This window comes from Stegostoma tigrinum, chromosome 16 (assembly GCF_030684315.1).
Source record: "Stegostoma tigrinum isolate sSteTig4 chromosome 16, sSteTig4.hap1, whole genome shotgun sequence".
Lineage (NCBI taxonomy): Eukaryota > Metazoa > Chordata > Chondrichthyes > Orectolobiformes > Stegostomatidae > Stegostoma > Stegostoma tigrinum.
The window spans coordinates 9,198,688-9,222,983 of record NC_081369.1 but is presented as its reverse complement, the minus strand read 5'-3'; the positions used below and the strand labels follow the sequence as shown (position 1 = coordinate 9,222,983).

The following is a 24,296-nucleotide window of genomic DNA, read 5'->3' as shown; positions in this document are numbered from 1 at the left end:
CTATTCTACGATGCATTTCGTAACAAAACTGACAGCAACTAACTCGCCTTTTTGGAATCCGCCAAATGTGGAAATACTGTGGGTTACAACAGCAGGCGTCTTGAGGGAGATGTGAGATATTTCACAGGTATACTTGAGATTACTTGAGGGAGGATGAGGATCAACCAAAGAACTGGATACTTCATACAGTCCCTCACTGTTCTGCACCTTGCTCGTATTTATACCGACTGTAGTTTTCGTCCCGTTTTTATACCAGGCGAGGGTGAAATCCTCCGGATGAAATGCAGCTGTTTCACACAGAAGGGTCAAAGACACAAGTGAATTTTCTTCGTGAAACTTGGGCGTAATTTTCAGTGGGACTGGAGCAACTGCAAGCAGAGATTGAACAAAGCCAAGTTACTGGAACAAATCAGAAATTGTTAAATTTGAGGCTGATTTACAGACGCTATGCTTTCCTATAATTACAATGCTCAGAAGTGCAGTTTCTTCTCAACTTAATTTTATGTACAAACATTCAGTTAATTAAACAAATAGCTCTCCAGGCAGCGGCTTTTATCCACTTTTACTTGAATTATCAAATCCAAGACTTGGCCTTCCTCGGCAGAACAAAACTACAAAATGCTTAGCAATGCTTATGTCACATACTTGAATAAATTAATTAAATTGAGCTAGCGCACAAGAAAGGAACAAAACAAATTGTGCTCGTCTGCCCTGGTGTTTTTTTTAAGCTCAAGTGCATAATGGCGGTGAAGTTGCAGATTGCCGATTACGCCAAGATCACTGTATCAGTCGGATTTCAAAAACAAGGCATTTCAATTGACAAAACACAATGAATCCGTTGAACCTCAGGAGCTACAGATTCTCTGTATTGTTTTATTTATTCTAGGTCAGTGATTCTACCTACTTGTATCTGTCAAACTGCATTTCATTTGCAGAGGTTCCTTCATGAAATAAGGTCCTGCTGATTTTCAAATTATGACGTGAAATTAACGTGAGAATTAATTTCTGGAGTCTTCAAATCTCAGAAAGAATAATTGAGGGTAGTCAGGACATCAATAACATACCAGGGACTGAAAGCTGTTGTCGAATCGTACTGACATAACGGTTTCTTGTCGCCTATGTACATCGTAAGTTTTGTATGTCGGAAAAATGCACATAGTGCATAGGATGTCTTTAGAATTATAGTGTAAATTGTTAATATTTATAAACGTTGCAATTTTCTACCTGTGATATTGATTGTCTAATTTTACTTTTTTTTCCAAGGGAACAGAAATATCGAGGATAGATCCCTGCGTAAATGATCGCCGGACATGATTTGAGTGTCAATGTTGATGAAATGAGGAATCAGAAGGTATCTTGTTATTTCAAATTATTTCAGACAGTGTCGCTCTCACTTACCACGCACAAATAGCTGGGATCCGGTTCCGCTTCTTTGACCGATTCCTTGGTAATTCACCGTGCAGTGATAAACTCCAGAATCTTGGATATCAACGCGCAGCAAGCTAAGGAACGCTATTGCTTCATTTTCAAATCCAAATTGTTTTCTACCACTGGCTTCAATCTGAACACGTTCATTCCCAACCTGCTTCCACCAAATTACATTTGGCTTTGAACTTTGCTGACAAATGGAGAATGTACAGTAGAAGGTAATGTCTTCCCGTCTGTTCGCAGCTGCTTCTTTAGACGTTTGAGTCACCCTCAACCAAGTGTGGTCCGCAGCTGTCAGAAACAAAATAAAACATAGTTAACTGTCGTATTCGGCATAAAGATAGAAGAGTTAAGTTCTTAACCAGATAGATGAATTAATTAATGGAACGAAGAGCTGCTTCAAAAATCTTTAATTAATTAAAACAGTTTCGTGAATCAAAAAAAAAGCAATTACCAGCAAGAATAAACTCGAGTAGAGTCAGGCAGAAAAAAATCATCCTCGCTGACATTATGATCGCGCTGAGCAGCTCCGCGCTTTCGTAACTGGTGAGTTAACAAGGTGTGGAGCTGGAGGAACACAGCAGGCCAAGCAGCATCCACGGAGCACAAAAGCTTACGTTTCGGAACTGCTTAGACGGCTTTCTAGTTTGTTTTCTATCAGGGACGTGGCAATGACGTTAACATCGCTTGAGTGCGGTTGGAAGTTTGAGTCTCGTGTGGTCAATGTTACTTTGCAATGTCTGTGTGCATGTCACATCTAAAATCATGTGTACCAAGCAATGCGAAAATTAGCAAAAGGCATTTGATTTTCAAATGCAGAGTTAACTAATACTGCTATCCTTATTCATTCTAAACATGGGTTTGTCTGTCTCTGTCACTCTCCCATCTAGACCACAATTTTTGGTGACGTGGCTTTCGTACGCTCTGGTTCTTTGAACTGTAGTTCAGGGGGTCAATGGGCCATTATGCATTCCCTTCTGGACTCTCATGATTTGAACAAGTGCATAAATCAACTCTCATCTTGCTCGACCCAAATGTCCCTATGTGACATTAAACAAAAGCCATTTTGCATACTCGAATGGATGTTAAGTAATCCATAGAGTTTCGGGGTTTTTTTTCCAAAGAAGCGCTGTGGGATTGTTGGAGGTCTCGCCAATAATTATCTTTCAATCAGCATGAAAACGGAGATTCCTCGTCTTTTTTAGAGGATCGCTGTTTGCAGATTTTGGCAGTGCATCTTGGCTGCTTCGTTTATTTTTAGTGACGATGAATGCACTTCTAAAATAATCTATTGAGTGCAATTTGATCTTTGAATTATAATTATCCCAAAAAAAGCTATGAATTTCAATTTTTTTATCAGTCTTACAAACTGTTTCAGCTCTACTCCGAAATGCATTCAAACTGTCCTGGCTCAGAAATATGAGCAATTCACCAGTTAAGTCTGAACCACGTTTGTTAAACCTGCAGCAGAAATTCGTTGCCTTTGTATAATATGATCATATCTGTAACGCCATGGAATTAGGTCTAATTCATTAATCATTTGCTCTACCGATACCGTTACTTTTACCCATCTGTGCACAAATGGGCGATTATATTACCAACCACGGCCGAACACATGCAGAGTAGACTTGCGCCTTTGAACCGAATGAAAACTGAGCAGAAAGAACATTGCCTTGGTTGGAGACGTGTAACAAAATTTGACTGAAAAGGGAAAACAAAATGCTGTTGTATGTTGCAAGTTGAGGGCGCAACCTATATGCTTTCCTGTTGAGAAGTGGCATCCAAACGAACGGTGACTGTCCTTTGGAAAATCCACTATTCGAAATATTCGCTAAATTTTGGACGTACAAAGGCAAGTGAAGCAATTTTCCTAGGTGCAGTGGAGGAGATGCTGTAGGGATCTGCTGGTGCAGTAGTCGTGCCCCTAACTCTGATCCAGGAAGCCGGGATTAATGGCTCACCTGCTCCACTGGTGTGTAGCTTTGTGTCTGAAAGGATTGATTAAAATTTGTTCGGAGCACACATTATCCTGTTCAGAAAACTTGTGTTTAGTTCTCGGCAAGCAGGTGGATTGGAATATTTTGCCCAGTAGTGTGATACTTTAGTTTCGATTTTCCTAAATCTTTAAATAACTTTTTACACACTTACCAGCATTTTATCCAATATCCGTTTTGTTCCCATTATTTTTTCCGAGATCTAACCTAACCCAAGCTTTTATGCAAAACAATTAGGTATTTTAATTTCCTCAGTATCTATGTTGTTTCACTAACTTTTGTCTTCTATGTCCAAGGTTCATGGTGATTTAAACACGCGCCTGAAGACCGATTCCACCTGGTTCTTGGAACATTCGAAAACTGAGCTGGAGTATGTTATCCTTCCCTCAAACCTCCCCAACCACACATTAAGGTGCCTGTTCTTCCCGTGTACTCAACTGCCTTCCCTGTCCACTGCGCATTGTGTTCAACTCACTGATATTTTAATAATCCATCTACCTCCTGTCTGAACACTTTAAGTGATCAAACTATCACAAGTCTCTAAGATGGAGAATTCCAGGGACTCACTGAGCTCTGCAAGAAATGATCCCTTTGCATTCCTGCTCTAACTGAATGTCCAATTTTTCTGTAGCTAGGGCACCTAGTTTGAGATCCAAATAGTGAAAATATAGCCTCAACATCTTCCCCATCGCCCTTCATTAAAGTATTTTAGTTTTTAATGTTTATTCCTCGTCTTCTAAAATTTAACGATAAAGCACTAAGCTGTTAAGCTATTTTGCATATGACAAATCTTCCACCCAAGAATCAGCCTCGTGAATCTCTTTTAAAGTACCTCTGACACCAATCTATCCTTTGTTTAACATTGGGAGCAAAATAGAAAGTAATATTTCAGGTTCAGCTCACCTGCATCCTGTACAGTTCTAACAATTACTAAGCTTGCAATCCAATTTCTTGGCAATAAAGTCTAGAATTATTCAGTTCACCTGCGTACTTTTTTTTGTTTGCATTTATGTTTCATGCACAAGTACACCCAGATACTTCACTGTTTCATTTGTTTTCTGGGGGTCACTCTTCATTTGTATAACAGACTGTCTTTTGAATCTTCCCAACAAAATACATAACTTCACAATTTCGTGCATTATATTTGATTGGCCAAATATGTGCTCTCACACTCAAGTTATTTGGGTCCCATTTAAAATTCCTTCTGACCTCGACAAAATGCTCTCCATCTATTTTTGTGTTATCAACAAATTTGGATACATTACACTCTTATCACACCTGCAATCATTAACAAAGATATAATATTCATAATTATATTCACTCAAGGGATCTGGACATCACTTGTTGGACCAATCTTCATTCACCAAGCTACTTGCCCTTGAGAATGTTGTGGGGAGCTGCCTTCTTGAACTGCTGTGGCTCATGTGATTTATATATAGTTGGAAGACAGTGTCCTTTCAGTTTGCGTTTTCTTTAGTCATGCAGTGTAAAATGTGAAATGCTTTTGAAACTTCAGGGATTTACAAGAATTACCGTATCTTTGGAAGTAAGGAATTTGAATGCCGTGTGAATGTATTTCTATATAGCTGTATGTTCCATCAATGTGCTGAGGAATTGGTGCTGAGACACTGTCTATGCGTGAAGTTCAAGATTTGTGGACTAGGGATAAATTATCAATGACAAATATCGTTTCTCTGAAAAGCACGAGGTGATTGATTGCCAGTTAATGCAACTGATTGGGACATACAGAAACTATTCAGACTAGAAGAGAAATCAGCAGAGATGAAACTTTGCTTCAGTCCTCTGCAGTAAGCCACTTCAACCCAAAAGGAAACCAGGTTATCTTTCCTTTAAGAGACGCTTGAGTTGTTGCAGGATGAGTGGCTGACTACAGCACTTTGTTACAGGGAATCTTTCAATTGAGAGAAGGCAAAAAGGATAGCAATGGGAGGACAATATAATTAAATGAATAGATACTGTTCTCAGCATCAAAAGCAGGAGTCCTGAAGGCTGCGTTGTTGACCTGACGTCAGTGTGAAGGACATCTCTTCCCAGGTCGAACAGAACTCAGAAAGCGAGGGAACAGATCCAGTTACTATCATCCATTTTAGTAGCATGACATTAGTAGGTCTAGAAAGAATATTTATGTGAAATATTTTGAAGAGTTGGGAGTTAAATTAGAAACTGAAACGATTACGTAATGCCAATGGTAGATGATGGATTTCAAAAGCAGAAACAGAAATTTCTGGGAAGAAAATCAGCAGGTCTAGCAGCAGCTACTGATAAAACAGTGTTAATGTTTTAGGACCAGTGACCCTTCTTCAACATTGGTTGTATCTTGGAAAAGGTTGATATACATGCTGGAGATGAGGTAGCGGGAGAGGATAGGAATAAACAATCGGTGCAGGTGGAGCCCAAATAGAGAGAGAACAGAAACTGAGCAGACAGGCGGATGGCCAACTTTCAGCCTGGGAGAAACAATAGATGTTGATGTCGGCCAATGGCAGCTTGCAATGGATTGTTTATGGTAGCAGCCCATGTGAAGACAGGGCCTGATTTGTGCAGTTTGGTGTAAGGGCCAGGAGAAGGTACTCAAGGCCTTAGTTGATTGAAGTTGATACTGAGTTCTAACGTCTTCTGGGGCCCAAAGCAGGAAATGAGATGTTAGTCTTCCAGCTTGTGCTGACCTTCACTGGAGTAGTGCAGCAAGCCTGATTCAAAGATGTTGGCAAGGGAACATGGTGGTGTGTTGAAGTGGCAAGTGACAGGAAGCTCAAGATCATTTTTGCAGACAGAACGTAAGTATTCTGAAAATCAATCCCTCAGTCTGCACTTCATCGCTGCAGTTTAGTGGTGACCACACTGTGAGCTCCAGCATCCATATTCAAAGGATTGTAAGCTGCCATTTCCATTGCATCCAACATAATGCCAGCACATGTTCCCGTCCTCTCCCTTGTCAGTCGTCCGCAGGGACAGCTACCTATGAGAAACATTGATCCCCTATTTCCCTCCAAATGCCACTCTCCATCCTACCACAGTACCCTCCCGTGCAATCACAGAAGGTGTAATGCCTGCCCATTTATCTCCTCCCTCCCCAATATCCAAGTCTCAAACATACCTTGCAAGTGAAGCAAAACTTTATTGAATCTAGTCTACTGTACTCACAGCTCAAAATGCCCAGTCGTGAGGCAAATCAGCGGCTTATAGACAACTCCCAACCATGACTTCTTTCTGTACTGTTTCTTATTTTCACTCAAACTGAATCCACTTCAGGATGTATTTTTTCCATATCATCAGCCACTGCCGCACTACTACTGGCCTTTATGAACAAAATTAATTTATCTCCTTTTCCATTTTGCCCATTCTTCCAGAACGTTGAATACCATTGAATGTAGAGTTGACGAACATGGTCACATGGCAAGCACATCCCTGAAATGACTACAAATTCATGTTCAGTTATTTATATTTATGCTTTCACCTTATCGATCTTGCTGGCTTTATATTAGCCTGCCTTGCTATCACACACATCAACTATTGTAAAGTAGTTCCCAGTCCGAAATCATCTAAAATTAAACTGTGACTTCAAGTTGATGGTCCATTATCCGGTTTCATTCTCTTTGGCATTACCTAGGAAAGTTGTCTTTTTCTTTATCAGCTGTATCAGCTATTTCTTGAATCTAGTCTTGATTCCATTTTTTAAATTCATCTGAAAATTTCCTTTTCTGCGATCTTTGTTCACTGGGGTTTTCAAATTACTGTAATTCGTAACATTTCTTAAATTGTCCCAATTGACCATTTTTATATCATTTAGCTCCACCTGCTGGACATGCCTGGCACTTTTTTTGTAGCTCCATCATGTCCATATTCGTATGATCAATGCCGCTGCTCTTTAGGTATTTTGATGGAATATTGGGAGGGTAACAAAGTCATGTCCCTTATAATGCATAGTTCGCTTCATGACGATTCCTGACATTTCCAGAGTTTTCTTTGGATTTGGAATTGTTTGCCTACATGCTTCAGCCAGTGGCAAGCACCAAAAATGGCCTTGTTCAAAGCGTCACACTACATATTAACCTCCACTGATGGTGATATAAAATTGCAAATGTTCCATCTGCCAACTGCTTTGCATAGGCAATGTACGGTTTACCATCTGCCACTTCATATTGCCTACTAATTTCTCACCTCACATATCTTACATTATTTTTCTCCTCTTCCATAAGTAGAACCAATAAAGAGTTGAACATTTACTTGCAGAATTTCATGAACATGATTTTCTTTCCAGTTGATGCAACTAAAGTGTTTTTATTACATCATGCTTTGCCAGTATTTGGTATCTCTCTCACGAAATGCTCATTGTCTGTCTTTTCTTTAAGCTCAAAACTTTATGAATCAGAAATCATAATAGCTGAATAAGGCCATTCAGCCCATTAAATATGGCTTGCCAATCAATTAGATCATCATTGATCCGATAATGCTCATCTTCACTTTTGTCTTGTTACGATTGCCCTTGGTCCACAAACGCCATCAACAAGTTTGCTGCCAACTCCACCGTAGTGGGATGGATATCCAACAATGATGAGTCAAAATACATCCTGGAAATAGAGGGCTTGGTGATGTGGAGCAATGAGGACAATCTGTCTCTCACCGTCAGGAAAACTAAAGAACAGCTCATTGATTTCGGAAAGAAAGGAGAAGAAGGCGCCTCCATCCACATCAACGGAACTGAGTTTGAAGGAGTGAATAGCATCAAGTTCCTCAGAGGACGATAACCCAACGAACTGTCCTGGGTTTCCCACATAAATGCGACAGACAAGAATGTACAACAACGCATCTTCTTCTCCAGGTGGCTCAGGAAATTTTGCTTGTCCATATGGTCCCTTCCCAACGTCTACAGATGTATCTTTGAAAGCATACTTTCTCGGTGCCTAACAGCCTGGTATGGCAACTGCTCTGCCTAGGACCATAAGAAACTACAGAAAGTGGTGTGCACAACCCAAACCATCACGGAAGCCAACCTTCCGTCCGTGGACAGAAAGGTGGCCAACATCATCAAAGACTAATCACAGCTTCCTACAACTTGTTCCATAGGGGCAGAAGATACCGAAGCCTGAACACACGCATGAGCAAGTTCAGGAACAGCTTCTTTCCAGCTGCTATCAGACTGTTGAATGGACTCTAACCTCAAATAATAATAATAATACATTGTAACCTGCAATGTAATTTGTATGCCTCTCATCTTTTTGATCTGTAATCTTTTGCTTGCTGTGATCTGTCTGCACCACTCATAAACAAAGCCTTTCACTGCATTTATTCACGTGAAGATAAATTCAAAATCAATATCACTTACTGATTAATCATCTGCCTGTGTTAGCCTTGACATTGCCCCAGCAATCGTCTGTGATACAGAATTCCAAAGATTCGCTGCCCTCTGGTAGAAAAAATTCATCTAAATCCCTAATTTAAATGAACATCCCATTATTCTGAGATTATGCTGTCTGGCCCTAACTCTCCTGTGAAGTGAAACAACATCTCCGCATTACACTGCCAAGTTCTCAAAGAAACTTTTTTTTAATGTTTTCATAAGTTGGCTTGTCGTTCGTCTAACTTCCAATGAACTTCCTCAATCTCTATTTATAAAACAGCTCCTCCAAATTGGTCACAGTGTCCCAACTGTGGTCTACTGAAGATTTTTATAGTCTTAGCAAGACCTCTGTATGCTTTATACTCCATTCCTTTGAAAGTTGCTGTTCAATAACCCAGTACTATGTAATCATGGAGTCGCACAGTAATTCAGAATGGAAACAGGTCCTTCGGTACAAACTGGTCAATGCTGACCATGGCGCCCATTCAGTTAGTTCCAATTGCCCACATTTGGTCCATATTCCTCTAAACCCTTCTCATCCATGTATCTATCCAAATGTTTTTTACATGTTGCAATTGTACTTGCCTCAATCACTTTCTTCTGCAGCCCGTTCCATGTATACACCATTCTCTGTGTGAAGAAGTTACCCCTCAGGCCTTTCTTAAATTTGTCTCCTCTCACCTTAAACCTACGACCTCAAGTTTTCAATTCCCCATCCCTGGGGAAAAAACGATATGTATTCACCCTATCTTTGCCCCTCATTATTTTATACACCGCAAGAAGGTAAGCTCTCATTCTCCTATATTCTCAGTTCTGAGGAAGGGTCACCAGACCCAAGACGTTAACTCTTTTTTTTCCTTAACAGATGCTGCCAGACCTGCAGAGCTTTCCCACCAGCTTTGTTTTTGTTCCTGATTTACAGCATTAGCAGTTCTTTCAGTTTGTATTAATAATTCTTGCTGAGCCGAGGCCAATCCAAATGTAATGATGGAATTGCCCATGTTGTTGGTTTTGGCTTGGACACAATTACTAAATTACATCTTTTGAGGACAAGGTGTGTATGAGAGAGTGTGAAGTTAGCCTGCTTCTAGGCAGACATGAAATGTCGTTGAGGCATTAGTGGGAGACTGAGAAACCAAGTGTCAACCTGTTCCATAAGCAGGACCAGGAATGAAGAGCCCAACTACATTCACAAAAGACACCGCCCAGTTTTAATAGGTAATATTTATATCATTGATAAAGTTACTGAGTTACTGCACGAGACTGACTCCGCATTCTGTGTTAGTAAAACTTTCAAATTAATATTATAATATTAGAATTTGACTGTAAGCCTCTTAAAACTTGCAATACAACAGCCAATTCTTCCACCACTCTTACTTTGCAACTGTTCCCAATAATGTTTGTGAGTTGGTGACCCATAAAAATATCACCATTACCACTTCTAAATGGTTCTTAAAATCCCTGTCATTAGTATCATAAAGAGGAATCAGCAAACTGCCATGGTTTAAGGTAGATAGTCAGGTCGAGCAGTTTCTGTGCGTGTAGAGTAATTCCTGAATCAGAACATCAAGTGGGATAAGTCGTTATTCAGCACTTTTTATTTTCATTAACTGTCAATTGGGCAAAGTGTGTTAAAGGTAATAGACTGATGATTTTTCATCGCTACTGTTTCTTCATAAATGAGTGTAGTCTTTCTGTAATGAATTTATTTCAGGTACGTATGTTGCTTGCAAAAGATATTTGTCAACAAGTTCCCTTCTTCGTGACAGTAATTTGTCTTGGCCATAAAATATCAATTTGTTGTTGAGTAGAGGAACTATGCTGGCTTGTTCTCAACATTGAACATTATAGAATCTGCAAAATATATAATTTACCAAGTCCAAACATGGCTAAATTTGAAATATCTACGGACAGCACAAGATTGTAATCTGCATAAGAAAACAGTTCACCCCTCCACTTGCAGTCAAAACATTTTCAACAAGAAGATACTTTGACTAAAAATGGAAATTGATAACATATTTGGTGAGGCACTCACGCATTCTCAGCAATATTAAGAAAACATTTCAAAAAATTAGACAGAAAATCATGAAATGGAATATCTGTTGGACATGATAACACAGTTACTGTGTTATAATAACACCAAAACATGCACAAAACAAAACTATTACTACTCATCACTAGACACATATTCAGCAGTCTTCAATAAACAAAATTAAACTTAGAATTAAACGTGTTGGTGTTTCGATCTGAATGATTGAACCAAATCTTTTGATTAGCTGGATTAGCAACTAACCATTTTGATATTAGTTATGTGGATGATCAGTCAAGTTAAAATTGTGTATCTTCTGCAGAACTAATAGTTCGCACACACATCGACCAATATATTCTGCGTCTTTTAAGGCAGACCTGCTCTTTGGTTAATGTACCGTCAAAATGATTCATATCACTTTGTTTCAATATTGAAACAATAGATTGCTATTGGAAAATCTATTGTGGCAAAATAAAACACAGTACCATTTGCAGAGACCTTCGCCCAAACTTTTCACAACCTCCTCGATTAAAAAAAAGTTTTGTTTTCTTTCATAGTAACTTTGAATTAGCAACATTTAAAAAAGACACATAGGTAGATTCAATTAATTCTATGTCCAAAGGGCAAAGGAACTCCAAAATGTGATCGCTGTTGGAAGCAGAATATCGGAAAAAAGTAGTTATAGAATCAATATTAGAAAAATGCACTGTTTGAGGAAAAAACATTTTTGAGATGATTTGAATGATTCTTTAAAAATGTCAGGTCCCACATGGATAGATGTGAGCTAGGTGGTTCTTTAACATTAGCAAAAAAGAAACTGGAATCTAATTTCAGGAGATTCATGGATTATTCCACAGACTAAACCTTCAACAATTTCATATCAGTAACATAAACAAAACTGGCAGTCAGCAGACTGCAAAACACCACAGAACTGAAACCACTGACCTGGAAATATCACTCACCAAGAAAAACCTACAAGAAATGCTGATTTATAATAGATAGTATGGCTTCTGTGTTTGTTGGATTCAGAACTATACCCAACACAGGTAATGCCATAGCATTACATTGCAACAATCAAAGAAATATACTGACTGACTATAGGCATATAAATAATAGCAGTGTATTTTGTGAGAAAGTCCCTTTTTTCCATTAAAAAAACTGCTGAGATTTTTTTGAAAAACTTGAATACATTCATTTCTTACTGCAGATAGCATTCTGTGTAATGATATCACTGTAAAGTGATCTATCTCAATGCATGTTATCACGCAGTATTCACACGCCTGAATTGGCAAAATAAAGAAATAAAGGCAAAATCTATTATGGAGAAATGGCACTGCTCCTACTGCTGGCCTAGGAGGTTGTAGTTTGGTCCCTCTTCTCTAATAGTTATTCAATATATTTTTGATCTTGTTGATTAGAAAATCTCGACAACAAAAGAATGACTTTAGGATTTCATTGTTTGTTACTAATTCATGTCACTTCTCTACCGACCATGTCTGTATTTCACTTTGCTTTTATTTATCTGCAATGGGACATATTTCGTTACTGTTTCTTTTCTTTTTTGTATATTTTCGTTTTCTGTCTGTATATTATCTTGCCACTGATAGTTACTCGTTCAGGCTGCAAATTCAATGTTCGATAGTATCACTAATTTATCATTTTCCGATTTACAGGCTGTGTTTGGAAGTAGTTACCAAAAGGTGTATGAAACGTTAAAGTCAAAGTTCAAAAGAATCTGTTTCCTTCATCATTGTATGAATGTTAACGGTACATTGGTAATCTAAGCCCATAAGGCGACTTTGGCACTCGTACTTTTCTATTTCACATTTGTGTCGTGATCATTTCCTGTCTCTGCTCAAATCCAATGCAGTACAACTCATGAATGCATATGTCACTGCTCACTGCATGTGTCAGAATGCAAATCTTTGGTTATACAAATGTTGGTTTTCAACAATTTGCATACTAGTTAACAACAGTTGACAATGGTTTGAGATGAGGGGCACAAACAATAATCCATGTATGTGAGCAAAATTGCAAGCAAAGGAGCACAGTTATCACTATAGATATGATATAATTCTACCAATGTTCACTCCACATGATAGTAGTAGTGAAATGAGCAGCAAATTTACAACATTAAGATTATTTTGCTCAAATCTGAAACATGGTTGTATCTATAATCACTTATTACGTCGACACATTTTTTAGGAACTTGGCAATTTTCCTTGAATGATGAAAAATTTTGCTTGCACTATCAGTTATCAGGTACATTTCTCGCCATTGGTTGAAAGAATTACTGATAACCAACCAGTACTTCAGATCATAGATTGGACTGTTCTGAAATGATTATGTTATACTGTTTATACTACAGCAAAATTCTTTGCCATTTCAACACCTACCTGCTCTTGTTTGCATCTTGGTCCATTAGTATATTTCTCTTTGCCTACCATAAATAAAATGTAATAATACTTGAAATATTTACTTAGTTATCGTATTTCCGATTGCAAGTACACATGAAACGTGAAAGCAAAGACTAAAATGATAAACAATTTTAGATTGCAAAAAGGAGTTTGAAAAGCCACATGTTATAGGAACTAGACGTCATGTTTTCTTTCCATTTTACTTGAAATACCAGTCATTTTTTGCATACTAAGTGAAACTATCTCATTGCTGAATGTCTTCATTGTATGAATTTATGGCGTACTTATCCTGCTTGATCGCTATACAATTCCAGTGAAAGATTCATCGGGATGTCTCTTAATTGTATTGTGAAATTATTTTGTACTGAGCAATCACGGCAATGTCAGTGGTTAGACATGGGTCGGATAATAAGTCCCTGAAGACAGCTCTGCCACTCCTTACAAGCCTGTCTGATTTTCACCTCAGCAGCATTTTCCGCCACAAGGTACAGATGCCTTAACTCATGAGCGATCAGAACTTGTCTATCATAGTGTTCAATATATATATTAACAGAATAAGCACACTGCCTTGGACAGGTAATTTCACAGATACGCAAACCAATTAAGTTTCTCGTGAACTTATTGTAGATGATCAACTGAGACACTGCTTATACCGAGGCGCAGTTTTTCAATTTTAAGTCCCCTCGGCCAGCATAAAAAAAATCTATCAGTGTATACCCCATCTTGCTCAGTCAGTTCATCGCCAATTTCTCACAGGCAAATAGAAATAAAGAACTTGCTGGCAAATCTCAGAACAGGCGAATGAATACACTGTCATTTTATTCAGAGATATTTGGAGGAGTGGAGTTGGTCGAGAAAAAGAGTCTTGTTGGTATTGTCAGATGAATAATGTCGAGATGTTGCATTGTTTCCTGCTATTGTTTGCTTTTTCAGTCTATGTCTGTCAGACACTCGACCTTCTTCACCTTCGTGGTTGAACAGCAACACAACGAGTTCGCAAATAATTGTACAAAAGTGAACGTTCCATTTAACATGTTTCAAAAAGGACATCTCTATCAAACAAGCAATTATCGATATTATTGTGATGATTTTTTAAACTTCCGATAATCATGGCACGTTCATAAACTGTATTTCAAAATAACTAACGTTCTGTGATGACAGATAACACAGTTATTAGTGTTGTTTCAATCGAGATCTCATCCCAAGTTCAAGTAAGAAGTTATCACTAACACTGCAGTTTGCATTTAATTAGTGGGTGTACAGTAGAACTTAATATTGTTCATCTTCCGTTGATGCCACGTTCGAGCAATGATCATGGGTGCCAGGAACATTAGTCCAGCGAACAGATTCCCAATAATTCCGAAGTGAAATGGTATTCTGACACTAGCTTCATTTTCAAACGGATGGTTACATTACAATGGATGTTGGATGAAAAAGGCTGCACTTTTATTAGCTGAATTGAGCCCTTCAGCAAATCTGTTCAAATTGTAATATGACCTGACAGAAAAAAACGTACTGGAGGTAATATTTAAAGTAATGCCCTCAGAATAGAGACTATACATTCAGGATCTGTAAAATGGGGCTGCTAGTTAAGAATCTCATAAAAGTACTGCTGAACAATGGACGGGAAAGGTGCAGATTCGTTCTAAGAAGATGACTCAATCTATTTTTTCGCTTCCTTTTTAAAATAAATGCATTCATATAATTTTCTGAAAACGAGAGGCATTATGTTCCGAAGCATCCCTTTGCTGCTTGCGTGTTATTTCGGGTTTGAGATTGGAATCTACGCTGGGAGATACCCAATTGCAAACATTGGGAAATCTGTTCATTGTTACAGCTCCAGTGCACAGATGGCAGGCAGTGGTAACGAAAACAAAACAGAAAAATATGAATTATCAGCATGTGAAGAAATATGTTTAGGTAGAAAATGTAACGTTTTACTGTTAATAACTTGTGTAAAACTGACTTGTTGCAAGGGAAAGAATGTTTGCAGAGAATGACAAGCCTTTGGTGATGGAAAGTAGTAAGAAGAAATTGGGTTCAATTTTAATGTGTCTTGATGTTTCAGAAAGGATTTCCATGAACAATTTCCCTGAACAGTAACAGGCACAGAGTTTACGCTGTACTTCTGTATAAATTAAACAGGAGCTGGCTCTTCTGATTGCACTGTAGCTTCTATCTCAGGGTCTGCATGTGTGAAAGCAGCTGGAGTCTGCAGTAAGATATGAGTGGACAGAGTGGACGTTAGGAAGATGTCAGACAATAGACAATAGGTGCTGAAGTAAGCCATTCGGCCCTTCAAGCCAGCACCACCATTATGATCATGGCTGATCATCCACAATCAGTATCCTGTTCCTGCCTTATCCCCATAACCCTTGATTCCACTATCTTTACTTCAGAGTTCCAGCAACTGCATTTGTTTGTTTTATATTGTGATAGTGATTGCATTAGGCACAGCATCACAATGGACGAAAAGTTGGGAGAAGTGTGTTATTGTATACGATTTTCACTCAGCATAAGTTTCTAATTTGTCCAGAACTTCCTCCATCAGACACATAATACATAATGTACAGGATGAGTACATAAAATTTGCAGTTGTAATCAATCCGATTAAAATTTCTGTGTTTTTTTAATGCTCTGAGTACAGTGTTGGTTGTCCACTACTACACCAAGGAAGATGTAAGGACAATTCATCTCAATGTGTGCTGATAATCATATTATACTGACTAAAAAGATATGATACCACAATCACAAAAGAAAAGCAATGTACTGCAGATGCTGGGAATCTGAAACAAGCACACAGAATGCTGGAGGAACTCAGCAGGCCTGGCAGCATGTGTGGAGAGGAACAGTGTCGACTCTGGTATGACTCCTCATCAGTGCTCCATTAACTCTGTTTCTCTCTCCACATGCAACCAGGCCTGCTGAGTTTCTCCAGCACTTGAATTGCCAAACAATGCTAATTAAGTTAGATATTTTAAAGACTGTTCCACTTGCCAATATTTTTTTCACTTACCAAACACACATCAGTGTGTTCTGATGCCATTTTCTTGAACTCATCATCATCATCACCAGTCCCTCACCAAGGACGATGATTCTCTTCCACTTTGAGGGTGCATACAAAGTGGCTGTACAGACCAATATGGCTTCTACAGGCTCTGTTACATTGTTCAGGTGGTGGTCACTAAATGGTGTGGGTGAGGTGTTAATGTCACAATACACTCATTTCACTGATTTCACCTGGCTTCAATTTGTTCCCAATGGCAAGTCTCCAGGTGATCAAACTTTACTGGATCCTGCACCTTCACTTTGGGTCATCTTGGGCAAGTGATTCCCAGGTATCTCTATTGGAATGCTCCACTTCCTTGGTGAGGTCTTGATGGCATCACTGAATTGCTTCCTCAGTCAACTAGTCTGAAATTTGAAACTGAGATTACAGCACCATCTTGGGGAGTCTTTTGTTAATCATGTGGATGGCGTGCCCAGCCCATTGCAGCCCAAGTGTGGTCAGTGCCTCGAAGCTGGGGATGTTGGCCTGGTCGAGGATGATGACATTGATAATTCTCTCTTTCCAGGACATTCACAGGTTCTTATGCAGGTAGCATTGCTGGTACTGTTCCAGTGCCATGAGGTGTCTGCTGTCATCTGTCCATGTCTCAGAACCATATAGGTGGGCAGGAAACACTGATTTTGGTGTTGCATCTGATGTTGTTGTTCTCAAACAGCATTTTCCTCAGGTGGCTGTAGGCTGCACTCACACTCTGGAGGCAATGTTAGATCTCTTTATCATTAGCTGCTTTGGCAGACAGGACGTTTCTGAGGTACTAGAAGTCATCAATATTTTCTAAGGCTCCTTCCCATGAATCTTGATGATCGGGCTTTTTCTCCATAACGCCATTCCAGATTGATGAATGACCTTAATATTGGGGATTCTCAAAGTGAAACACATGCTCTCATATGCCCCTGTAAAGGAGCTGACTATGTTCTTAGAAATTGCGCATACACAAGTATCATCTGTCAACTGCAGCTTAATGATGCTGTTTAGGGTAGATTTGGTTTTGGGTTGAAGGCAGTATGGGTTGAATAATTTATGCAAGATTCTGTAAGTTATCTCTACTCTAACAGGGAGCTTGTTGGTGGTGAGGTGAAGTATTGCGGTGAGGTAGAGCAAAAATAGTTTTGGGGCAATGATGCAGCCCTGCTTGATACTGGTCTGAGCAGGTAATGGGTTGGTAGTGGAGCTATTGGTAATTACTGCGACTTTCATGCAATCGTAGAGCAGACAAATGATCTTGAGAAACTTCACGGTGCATCCAAAGTAGAGAAGCATGCTCCACAATGCTTCACAATTTAGGGTATGCAATTCTTGCTTCTATTTACAGGTGACTTCTGCAGAGTATCTTGAGATTCCCAACAATTGTCATTGCAAGCAAGGTCCCTGTGGCATCTGAGGACTGACCAACGGAGATGCTAGACAGGTTATTTATCCACCCATAGTAAAGGTGTAAGTCAGTAATTATGTGATCCAAATTGAGAAAGTCCTTAACCTGTGAGTTAGCTGAAGCTGAGAATGCTGAAGCTGTGCAGTTGGCAACCAGCAGTTGGCAAAGTTGGGCAGAACTTCTCTGCGAGATAGGTCAAATCAAGTCATATGGAGAGACTAATAGACAGAAGGTTCCAGAATACAAGCCAGTGGCAACTAACGATGTCCATCCAGCCCACTTGATAGTGCGTGGTTACTTAGGGATCATGGAACAGATTCATAATGGATGAATATAAAACAAAGCTAATAGATCGCTGGAAAAAAGGAAGGGTAGGGCCCACAAAATTTCCAGCTCAACTGAATACCTGGTGAGAAACTCAAAATGGCGAAAAGAAACAAAAGTGCATGATATGAATATTTAAAGTATTACTAGCTGCTCAGAATACAGTAATCAACTAAAAAAAATCAAATCTCGATGAGAGAAAAATAAAATGAGTACTACATCGACTACAAGAAAGCTACACGCCCTCCTGTTCGGTAAAAGACAGTCTGCGTCCCGAGAAGTTAGAAAAATAGACAACAGAGGCGGACATGTGGTGTGACGATTGAGTGGAAGCATCAGACAACGACGTGGAAGATCATTTAACCTCGCTTGTTGTTGAAGCAAACGCATCAACAGATGCGCGCCCACGCTGCAAGAGGGAAAGACATATGAACATGGTAACTAACGCCAGTCAACCGTGGAATCCATCTCCTTCACGCTGATGGAAAAGCATATGCTGAGGGAATGCTCGCCAGTTCAATGCTTAACTATTAAAACATGGATTTCTGGAATAATGTTAATGTACTGGCAGATAGTCATGGGCTTAACCATCATGACTTCGAAAGGCAAATTGGGGCAAACATTTCCAGACCCTTTAAGAAGACATATTCCCCTAATTCCACCCCAGACTGTATACAGTTGCTGCAGAGCTGCTCAATGGCATGTGGATTTAAAGTCAAACAAAAGACGAATTCAGCGTGCATACAGAGGATTCAGCTGACATGGGTTTATTGTAGTTGGGGCAATGCAGAATAAAGTTGAAGCCACCTATGATTATGCAGAGAGAAACAATTGAAATTGCACTGGAACAACCAATCTAGAGAGGCATGATGATTCCTTATCAACATTTTGAGGGAGCTTAAACTGTGAAATAACAAGAAAACTACGGCGGTGGAAGTCTGAAAGGAAAACAATATTTTAGAGAAATGTAACTTAAAGTACCAGAATGGTGTAGAATAGGTATTGCAAAGACCAATTGCAATGAGATATAGCACTGCACTAAAGAGGTTAATGACTATAGATGAGGGGGTTTCAAACAAAAGGCAAGTGGGCCGAATAATCAACACCATGAGCTCCTGCTATTGGAAAACTGGAGGAAGAGGAGCTGCTGTAGCGCGCCATGACTAAAGTTGTCAAGATGGCCACTTGTGGCAATTTTAACAAGGTGGTTGAAAGGGGCTGCCAGTTACATGCAGCAGATGCTCACAGATAGGCTTTTCTGCTTTTCAGCCAGTCAGTGGTTAAGTGGATCGTTTTTGCGTTGCCAGGCTGATGGATGGGCGCTTGGGGCCGGATGTTCAAAATATATGAATCCATGGTTTGGCTGTGTGCAGCAAATATGATATGTTCGAAATCGTAGATGATGCAAAGCTAAGCAAAAATGCATGTAAGAGGAGGAGTGGTAGAGCTGAAACATTATCACGTAGATTAGTACACACTGTGATCGGGTAAGACTTTCCAGATGGAATAAAACGTGGAAAAAAAATCAGGTTATCCACTTTGTCAGGAAAAACAAACGTGCAAACTATTTCGTAAATGGTGAGCGGGTTGAAATGTGTAGATGTTTAAAGGAACCCAGCTGCTTTTGTTAATAAATCCCAGAAGTTGTTTATCTGTAGAATTCTCTATCAGACAGGACTGCGGAAACTCAGTCATTGAGAACATTTAACGTCGAGCCTGATGCGTTTCTGACTGCCCATAATGTACAGTGTTATGCAGTTAGGGTAGATAGAAGGCTTTGGAACGATCAATTAACCATGCCTGTAATCAACGGGATGGCAGGCTTGATAGGCTGAATGGCCTTTTCCAGCTCCTAGAAGCAAACCGGAAAGCATCAAAATGGAAGCTGAATAGGAAAGTTAATATATCACTTATTTACTGCTTAAAGTTGGAACGAGGAACTTGAGGTTGCTTCACGCAGCGATATTTTTGATGAATTAGATTATTTTTAAATAAAACAACAAATACTTACATGGAATTTTGACACGATGATGATAAAGGAGGATGTGCTGTGTTCTAGCTTTGAGTAGGAGAAAAAATGAAAGTGGAACAAGTGCTACGTTGCTTTATTTTTTATGTGGCCATGTACATGTAGAGATGAAAGCATAAAATGAGAGCGGATGAACATGTTGAAATGTCCCAAGAGTGGTATAAATGTACGAGAGAATCTTTGAAATGTCGAGATGTCTCCTGAATCGAACTGAGGGTGCTCTCCCTAAAATACATTATTGTAACCAAATCCACTGATTAACTGTAGGAGTTTCAATGGATGCACTCTTTACGGCCTGAGCGAAAATGTGCTGGTAATCATGCTTAAACTAACTGAAGAGGTGCAATGTATCAATCACACAGGGAACGCAAAGTACTGTGCGTGCTGGAAATCTGAAATAAGCACAGATAAGCTTATTTCTCTCACCATATGCGGCCAGATCTGCTGAAATTCTCCAGCATTCGAACGACAAAACAACGCAACACCTTAAACAACAAAACAACAAATACCTTAAGCTCACGAAATATTTACACCTTCGCCATGAGCAGGGCAGCACTCGCCTCATGCCAAGCGTCTCAATTGCTAAAAGTTGGATATTTTTAACTGCTCCACTTTCAGGAGTTTTTTGATGACTTAGCATACGCATGACAGTGTGATCCGATCCTTGTCCGAATACCGTGCTGTAGTGAAGTGACAGTCCTTAACATTCACCTGAACCAAGCACAGCAAAGTGCTCCCTTTATGACTGACATCAAATTGCTTTCTGCTATCCGTGCCAGGCAGTAGGAATTAATTCTCACCTGTTTCCACCAATGCACTTTTATCGAGGAATTCATCCCAGATGCAAAGAAGCAGATGAAAGAGATATTCTTCTTTCACGATACAAAGCTTCTTTAGGCTTTTGAGCAACTCTGAAAAATAAACGTATTCTTCGACTGCCAGAAAACAGAGTCGTAGAGAATTTAATTGTACTGGACGTAACATGCAAATCGAAGAGGGGGAAACGAAGTTACATTGTGACATTATATTTAGTTAAATAAATGTACAATAAATTGAGATAGCCCTGGTGATGATCAAAGAGGTAGTTACTGGTGAAATAAAATCCCTGAGAATCACGCATCGGAAAACCCATTGGAAAGTTTCTGAAGAAGGGTCTCGGCCCGAAACGTCAGCCTTCCCGCTCCTCTGATGCTGCTTGGCCTGCTGTGTTCATCCAGCTCGACACCTTGTTATCTCAGATTCTCCAGCATCGGCAGTTCCCACTATCTCAAAAAAACCACACTCGCTTTTCGTTCCGAGCAACGAATGCAATTGATACCGGTCAACATTAACTGCGAGACTGTAAAGTTGAAGGATAACTTCCGGTTAGATCGCCATCACTTGTGAGACTGTGACCTTTGTTTTCCTGTAACTGGGGTTTCTGCAAATAGGCTTCATTTCCGAGGCCTAACAATCTAATCTTTGCATTACTTCCGCCGTTGAACGACACGTGTTGTCAACACAAAGAAAAATATATGACGTTTCAAATGTCAAATTTCTCAACACTTACGAGTTCGGTTTAGATTCCTGATATGTTACATCGGTGCAACCAGATTGGGGAGCAACACAGAAGCTTTGACGGATAAACCGTTGGGTTGACCATGTCAAACAATGCAGAGAAGTTCAGGACGCGAGACAATAAGATGCTGCTATTAATTCTTGAGCCGGACCGAGCAATAAACTAAGATGAAGTAGAAAACCTACACGCGCAACTGAAGTCAGATGGATAACTGAACTAAGAACCAGGTAAATATAGATTCGAATGGGAATCGAAACGGCAGATTGAAGAAGCCAAAAGAAAGAGTATGAGAGGTGAAAAGGCATTCCAAAAAGCTTATCATGGCATTTCCGGACTAAAGAGCTGTGGCCGATTAGGGTCCAAAAAGCACATTTAACAGTTGAGACGCTTGGCATGAGGCGAGTGTTGTCCTGCTCTTGGCGTAGGGGTAAATATTTCGTGCGTTTAAGGTATTTAAAATTGTTAACAGCGAGGCACTGAAAAGGCTGTCTATGTTACATTGCTAAGGAAGCAGAACTGTATGAGATGCAAGCAATGTAAACAAGGCGAAGAAAGTGGAAATTGTGGAGTCACTGGCTGTTATGGGACGACTAAGGGGATACAAATCAGTCGAGAAAATGGATATAATGGAGAATCTCTCAGAACGCTTAAAAGGACTTCTCAAAAATTTGACTGATCTCTTACATGCCTTTTGGTGTAAAACCATTTAATGGCCCATAATTGCATCATTGTATCAAGGCTTTCTGTTCCTTATACGTTTGTGGGGGGGCGGGGGGGGAGAGCTAAACTTGGCTTCTGCTTCTCTTCATTATTCCCTTCCTTTTCACATCAAAATATCCGTTCCTTTGCCTCTTCTGAGGAGATCACCTTCCCATCACCTTCATTTGTCCAGCTGTATGTCAAGACCGAGATTAATGATGTGATACTGCATTTAACTTGGTATCTGTCATTACCAGAACTATTCCCTCGTTGGATCAGCATTTTCCCCTCCCTAGCTTTGTGAATGACACACAGCCTAATAAATTGTTAGCCCTAAATCGTTTTGCGACTCCAGTAAGACTGAGTAAAGCATAATATACCATGTATCCATGAAACGTCAAGCATTAAACTCTTCAGTTTTCCCCCTTTAGCCCCAGACTACATTTTGCGGCAAGCACCACCATAAAATTAGGCACTGTTACATCCTGCCCCAACTGGATGGTCAAGGCCAAGCCCGGCTTCTCTCAAATGACAATACGAGGGACCTCGTACTCTCCATTATTTCCTGAATTGGAGGTGGAGCTAGCTAGATAATAGATTCACACCTCAGGAGTACAATTTGAATCTAAGCAGCTGTGTTCACCACACCGACTTCCATAGCACCTCACCTGCAGTGCAGGGAACAATCGACCAATAAGAAAAGAGCAATGAGCAGTTGAACCACATTGAAAACAATTCTGATCAATGTGCGAACATACAATCAAAGAACTGACCCAAATTGCCGTCTTCTCGTCTTAGTCAATTCTCCATTTAATTATGTCTCCAAGTGCCGGGCCAACTGTAGGACGCCAAGTTTCTGCTTCATTGTTGCCTGGACCTCGCTGGTCGGCTTCAGCAGATGTTCTTACACTTCAAAGATTCCCTTCCCTTGAGAAATAGGTCTCTCAGAGTATACTGTTATTAAGTTGTCCGTTACAATCAGCTCCTGGGCGGAGCCAGAAATATTTCCTATTCAATTTTTCAGAAATGCTATTCAACCCTGTGAACCACAGGAGTCCCTTTTACTTTTGAACATTCCACCAACAGCGCTCGTGGGATGTGAACCAAGTCATCCGAGCCTCAACATTGTCACTTTAGTGGCATTACCGCCACACTACCACCCCAGTATCACGCTCTACTGACGAGGGACAAATTTCTGCTATTTTCTTGTTTCAATCAAAATGTTCACTTCTAGAGCACGTGTAACATGCACCCGCCCGCATTCCCTGCCCAGAAGTAGGAACACTAACACTGCACCACATATTATCAGATTTCTAATTACCGCTGTCGCCTTGAGATTAAATCAGAAGCTTGAGTTAATGACTGCAAAGTGATGATAAGCGAATGACACCAAGGCTCGTCTGAGACACGCAATCACTTTCTCTTCTGTGATATGCTGCCTGCGTGGCTGGTTTAGGGTAGACTAAAGCACTGAGCAGAAAGGATAAACAAGGCAACATATTTTATTGTGATCCATTGAGTAATCTTACAGAAATGCACGAGAAATTGGTTAAGTTGCTGAGATATCTGTTGAAGTAAATAGAGTTTAATAAATTATGATTCATTTTGCAGCTGTCACGTGCAGAGTATGTTGTGATTGGCAACGATAATTGGCACTGTGAGCAGGGTCTCTGTGGCAGCTGAGGGACCAGCCATCTAAGACACTAGACGGATTGTTTTACCACGCATAGTTAAGATATAAGTGTACTAGTTCGAACAAACATTCCCCAACCCTTTGGGGTGAGATATCGCCTCGCCCCAGACTGAACAGGGTTGATGCAGAGCTATCCAATGTCTGGTGGATTAAAAGTAAAACAAAACATCTTTATTTTTAAATAATGACAAATTCAGAATATATAGAGGAGGCTTTGATGAACCTGCCGTCTTTAGCTTAGTGTGTTAGGGACAGTGCAGAAGAAAGGCAAAGGCAACCAATGATTATACAGGGAAAACAGTCAATCCTAATTGAAATTTC

At 39.8% G+C, this 24,296-nt stretch overlaps 1 protein-coding gene across 1 annotated transcript; it reads right to left on the bottom strand.

Moving 5' to 3' along the window:
- LOC132210669 (H-2 class II histocompatibility antigen, A-Q beta chain-like) lies at positions 1-24,010 on the bottom strand. Its single transcript, XM_059651831.1, has 4 exons — positions 24,004-24,010; positions 20,826-20,960; positions 1,399-1,719; positions 1-368 (listed from the first exon to the last, which is right to left on the bottom strand). Exons 1-4 carry the CDS (start codon positions 24,008-24,010, stop codon positions 1-3), a joined length of 831 nt encoding a protein of 276 aa, XP_059507814.1.
- Positions 24,011-24,296: the final 286 nt, after the last annotated feature.